We start from the raw sequence: 5,611 nt of genomic DNA, 5'->3' as shown, positions 1-5,611 counted from the left end.
TTCTTCAATCTTTTTAACCATTTCTGGTCCAACAATCCTACAACAATCCTTAGTGAAGAATGAGCCATAGCCCTTATCACTCATTTGTGAGACACTAAGGAGGTTGAATTTTAGATTGTCTATCAGATTGACATTTTCAAACTTCACATTACCAGACTGAACTGTACCAGACCCCATTACCTTCCCTTTACTATTATTACCAAAGGATATATCACCCCCTCCATGAGTTTTGAAATCTTTGAGTAGGGCTCTATATCCAGTCATGTGCCTGGAGCCTCCACTATCTACATACCAAAGACTATCTAAGCATGCAGAAGCTCCCTGCACATCAAGTAAAAGGTTAGTTCATTAGGGTCTCCAAAGCCAATAAGGCTTTGGATGGGGTCGGGTATGGTGGTTGACCTTTACCTCTTCGGTATTGGTTAGCAGGGGGTGCATCAGTCACCTGAACATCTCTTTTAACAGAGGTTTAGTTCAGCTGTTTTGTAATAGCTGTTTGAACTAGCACAAACAGTGGTTGGTTCTTGACAGATGGTTTTGATGAACTCATTGGTGTTTTTGACATGTACTCTTCCTTTTTGACCTCAAAGGATTTCAAGTACACACACTGTTGAGTAGAATGGTTTGATTTACCACAGATGGTGCAGCTGCTTGAAGGCACAACAGTACTTATTTTGTTTAGATTATAAGCTTTTAAATGAAAACAATCTTTGGTCAAATGATTTTTCTTTTCACAAAAGTCACAAACACAAGTTTTTAATCTTTTCTCTTTTCAGACTCCTTTGCAACAGAGTTTTGAACCACTGTTGGGATGTCCTTAAGAGGAATGACCTTGGCCTTAGGAGCTTTTACACCTTCAATGGTTGTGAAGTCCATTGGTTTGAAATTTTCAAGAATGTCACACTCATCAGACCATGTGGGTTTAAATTGGTATTTCTCAATCTCCTCAAAAGTTGAAGACCCCACAGATCTTTCCAAAGTGATCTTGTTACCAAGTTTGTCAGTTATTTTAACTTCTTGGCCATTCTTGTTGGTTGGTATGATTTCAACAGAACCAGCTTGATTTGCAGCAGTGTTTTCAACTTGGTCATTTTTTCTAAACCCTATGCCAAATTTTACATTACTTTCAAGCTGTTTTTCAAGCATAATTTCATAACCTTTGCAGGATTCCACCCATTTTTCACAAGTGATTTGGGTGGATTCCAACTCCTTTTTGCAGGCTTGGTATTTTTCTATCATAGTCTGGAGTTGGTCCTTAGTTATGCTATGCACATGTTTGAGACTGCAGATTTCATTATCTTTTTCAGCCAATTTGATTTTTAACTCTTTAAAAGACTTTTCACAATGAACTTCATCATTTAACACAATTCTTCTATGTTCTGTAACAAAATTAGATCTAGGAAGAGGAGAAACAGTAACCGTACCAGGTAACTGTCGTAGTATGTGTAGTGGTAACAACGGAAAGTAACATCGCCTGAGTCTAGAATCTCCAGCGATTTCGACAACGGCTACAGTGACTTCATGGTTGACAAATTGTTGTTATTTCTACAACCAGGTGCTGAAATTCTTTTGGCTAGACGAGTGGTGATGCCAGTGGTGATGACGGTGACGCTGGTGGTAATGGGGGGGGGGGGTTATGATGGAGGCTGTGGTGGCGGAGGGTGGTTGTGGCAATGGTGATGATGGCGGCGGTAGAGGTGGTTGGGGTGGTGGTTTTTTTTAAAGGAGAGAGAGTAGAGAGAGATGTGTCTAGTATATGTGATATATAATATTATAAGAAGTGGGTCACATATATATAATACTTAATTAATTAATTTATTTTGTTTTACATTAAGGATAAATTGGTCATTTCACACCCACTTAACACCAAAATTAACCTCCATCTGCTTCAGGGATTATCCGAGAACAAATGTGCAAAAGTTAGGGACTATAGCTGTAATGTTAGAAGTGTAGGGACTATAGGTGAAAACGAAGCAAACCACAAGGACTACCCAAGCATTTTTCTCTTTATATAATTAAACAATTAAGAGGCTCTAAATCACAAGAGATTGGTAAATCGCTTAGATACTTAAAATCAGATAATCTAGGTGTGTCTATAACTTAGGTGTTCGAGATTATGGGGTCAACCTAGTAGGGTATTGATCTTTTAGCACTTCACACCTCGCTTTGGTTTATATTAAAATGAGCTTTTCATGAATACACAATTTGAAGAGCTTTTCAAATGACTAGAAGGATTCTGATCCTAATTGGTTATCTTTTACATATCTAATTTCAAAAACATCTATCACGCATTTTATTTTAATAGATTTCTTTTCTTAAAACTCACAAATAGATCGATTAGATATCAATTAAGGGTTTCGTATAAAAGGTATCGTGTCCTAGGATTGATACTTAGTAACTTACCTGAACTATACTATACTGATGATAGGTACGCTTGCATGTTACGTGTGTAATTAGTATTTTTAGGTCTGTTGCCTTAAACTGGTATGTGCATTGTTTGATAAATCTTGGTTACTATCTGAGCACGTCATCCTCTATTTAGAAACAAAATTAAGATAAAAGTAATATAAATAAGGGGTAACTTTATAAAATAGTAACTAAGTTTCTAAGATGTCTCAATAAAGTCACTATATCTTTTTTTGTGTTTCTTAAGTCACTAAAGTTTATTTTAGCGTTTCAATCTTATGCAATTATTAGGTTATCAGGTTATCATGATGATGTGGCAGGTTACAAAATTTATCAGGTTCTCGCCCATCCATCTTTGTCATCTGCAATAAAACTTCAAAAAAATTGTCATCATCATCCATTAAATTCTTTACTTCCTAAATATATTAATTATTATTTTTGCATCACGATCATCCATAATTTTTTAAAAGTAGAATCATCAATATGTTTGTGCGAATATTTACCATCTTTCTTATATTTAAATGTATTTATGACTTTATGTAGGTATATGAATTGCTTGGTAGACTCAAATGTATCCGTCCTCTCCAAAACCTGACCATAAACCCAAATCAATTAATTTTAACTGGGTTCTATTAGTCGATAATCATGTCAAATTCTGGATTTTTTGTTCCTCACTAATCAAACCCCAATGGGTCGGAGGCAGATCGACTAGGACCGGTAGAAACTTATGGTGGGTGTTCTAGAGGGATTGATAAGTGTTGAGTTGTAAGGTGCTGCTGTGAAGCGGGGTAGTTCAGATGTAGGTGAGGACAAATGCCAAAGGGAGGAGAACGTGGTTGGGGAGCGGCACATGAAACAACCAGAGATAACTACGCTTCCCCTTCTTGAACAACTGCACACAACCGAAGATGAACATCGTACAGTAGGGTGGGCTGAGAAAGTGACAAAGAAGAAAAACATATATGAAATCAGGGTTTCTAAAATAATTAACTCTTAATTTTTTTAATTATGAATCCATATCACAAATTTTAAACCTACATAAGCATTATAACATGACACATCATCATTGTAACCCGGTAACTTGATAATTGCATATGATTGAAACAGTAAATCAAACTTCAATAACTTTTAAGAGACAAAAAAAGATTGAATGACTTTAGTAGAACAAGAGGTAAACTTGATTACTATTCTATGAAGTTTTCCCTATAAATAATGTATAAACCTACTCTCCCCCTCTAACTACTCAAACACCGGACTTTATGTAAGTCCTGCGGATTGGGAAATGCATGAAGTTTTCGTATGTTAATCCAATTTTAGTCTAAACTTCATGATTTGCATATCGTCACTTCGTGCAATACGAAAAATTAAAATCTAACAATTTATGTTCATAAAAGAAATTTGTTAGGCCTAATAGAAACCCTAATTTCAAAAATACAATGTAGACTGATTCAAAACATTAGTTTTATGTAATATACCCGTGGGATTTTCGCTAGTTAACCTCTTAACATAATTTTATGAAGTATATAAAAACCCTTGTATTTTGGAACGGAATTGGTATATATAGCTAATAGGGGTATATATAGCTAATAATCTAAAACCAAAGTAATTCCGTAATAACTATAAACATGCAATTATGCAAATATATAATTTTAAACCGATTTATTAATTAACAAATAGTCTTTTGTATAAAAAGAAAAATAAACCTATGATGAAAAGACATCTTTGATGAAAGTATACGAAGCAAATTACTATTTCAGTTCATGTGTTTCGTTGGTTTTAACTAGTTGAGTTCAATTCCAAAATTCTAAACAATTTGAGCACCTGGTTTTCTAATTATAACAATTTGAGTCTAATTTAGTAACTTCGTCTAATCGATTTGTGAAGTTTCTATGAAAAGAAAAAATTGCGCCTGCTATTTAGAAACAAAATAAATAATGTATAAACTTACTCTCTCTCTAACTAGTCAACCCCCATCCCCTCTCTCTTTATCTTTTTTTTTTTTGAAAAGCAAACTTCATTCAACAATCGAACAAGACGGGCATCTCCAAGCTAGAGAAGACCCGCCAAAACAAAAGTTACATCACAGGAAAAGAAAATTTACACCAATCCTTCCAAGCTACGTTGCCCTTCCTACTTCTACTCCTATACCAAAGAAAACCCAAAGACTTTACATCCGAAACAATTTGAACCATTTCCGTATGAGAACCTGAGAAAACCTTCTCATTCCTAGCTTTCCAAATTCGCCAACAAGCTAAGATAAGAACACCATATAGCGCCTCTTTTATAGTGTCCGAACCACCCAAATAATTAACTATTTGAAGGATGTCAGTAACTGAGAACACAAAGAAAGGCGAGATCTTACACCAAGTTGAAATGCCCATCCAAACTCCACACGCCACGCGGCAAGCCGAAAATAAATGGTCCGAGGTCTCTTCCGTGTCACCACAAAGAGGACATAACCCATCTCCCACACAAATATTTCTCTTTCGAAGCGCACTCTGAGTAGGGATCCTATCCATGTTAGCCCTCCACATGAAGATATTACATTTATTAGGTAACCATTTACACCAAGAAAAACCAATACTATCGTCCGCGAATTCATTGCTTCTTAACCATTTCCTTGTCTCCTTAACCGAGAAGTCGGCATTGTCCCCTTGGTTCCAAACCCAAGTGTCTTCTTTTCGTTGTAAACAAACGGCCGCAAGCTTCCTATGAACCTCAATGAGGTTATTAACTTCAACAATTGAGGACGGATATGTCTTCCATTCCCAAGCAATGATAGGACCATTACTTCCCATAAGAACCCTATCCGCCACCGAGCACCATTTATTAACCTCAAGACGAAACAGAGCCGGGTACATTGTCTTTAACGATTCACTTGTTAGCCACGGGTCAATCCAAAACTTCACCTTATTACCATTACCCACAACCCCACGAATCATATTCACAAAACTAATACCTTGAACCTTCAACCGAGAACCAAAGGTCACCAATTTACTCCGTGAACCAGAGAAGCGTTTATTACACGGGAACGCTTCCCATCTTCTAGTCGATCCATGCACCGCGTCAATCACCTTCCTCCAAAGTGCATCATGCTCTAACCGATATCTCCATAACCATTTTAAAGCTGACGCATTGTTGGTCTCCTCTAGACTACTAAGACCCAAACCCCCATCTCTTTTAGATTTCGTAACCTTATCCCAAG

At 36.5% G+C, this 5,611-nt stretch overlaps 1 protein-coding gene across 1 annotated transcript in view; it reads right to left on the bottom strand.

Moving 5' to 3' along the window:
* Positions 1-4,481: 4,481 nt before the first annotated feature.
* The window catches only part of LOC110876251, a 3,161-nt gene continuing 2,031 nt past the window's right edge, over positions 4,482-5,611 (bottom strand). The window contains exon 3 of the mRNA XM_022124429.1: positions 4,482-5,611. This exon is cut by the window's right edge and continues 1,352 nt beyond it. Within this exon, the coding sequence (XP_021980121.1) occupies positions 4,482-5,611 (1,130 nt within the window).

The sequence above is a fragment of the Helianthus annuus genome, chromosome 9 (genome assembly GCF_002127325.2).
Source record: "Helianthus annuus cultivar XRQ/B chromosome 9, HanXRQr2.0-SUNRISE, whole genome shotgun sequence".
Classification (NCBI taxonomy): Eukaryota; Viridiplantae; Streptophyta; class Magnoliopsida; order Asterales; family Asteraceae; genus Helianthus; species Helianthus annuus.
This window is presented reverse-complemented; position numbering and strand designations above follow the sequence as displayed.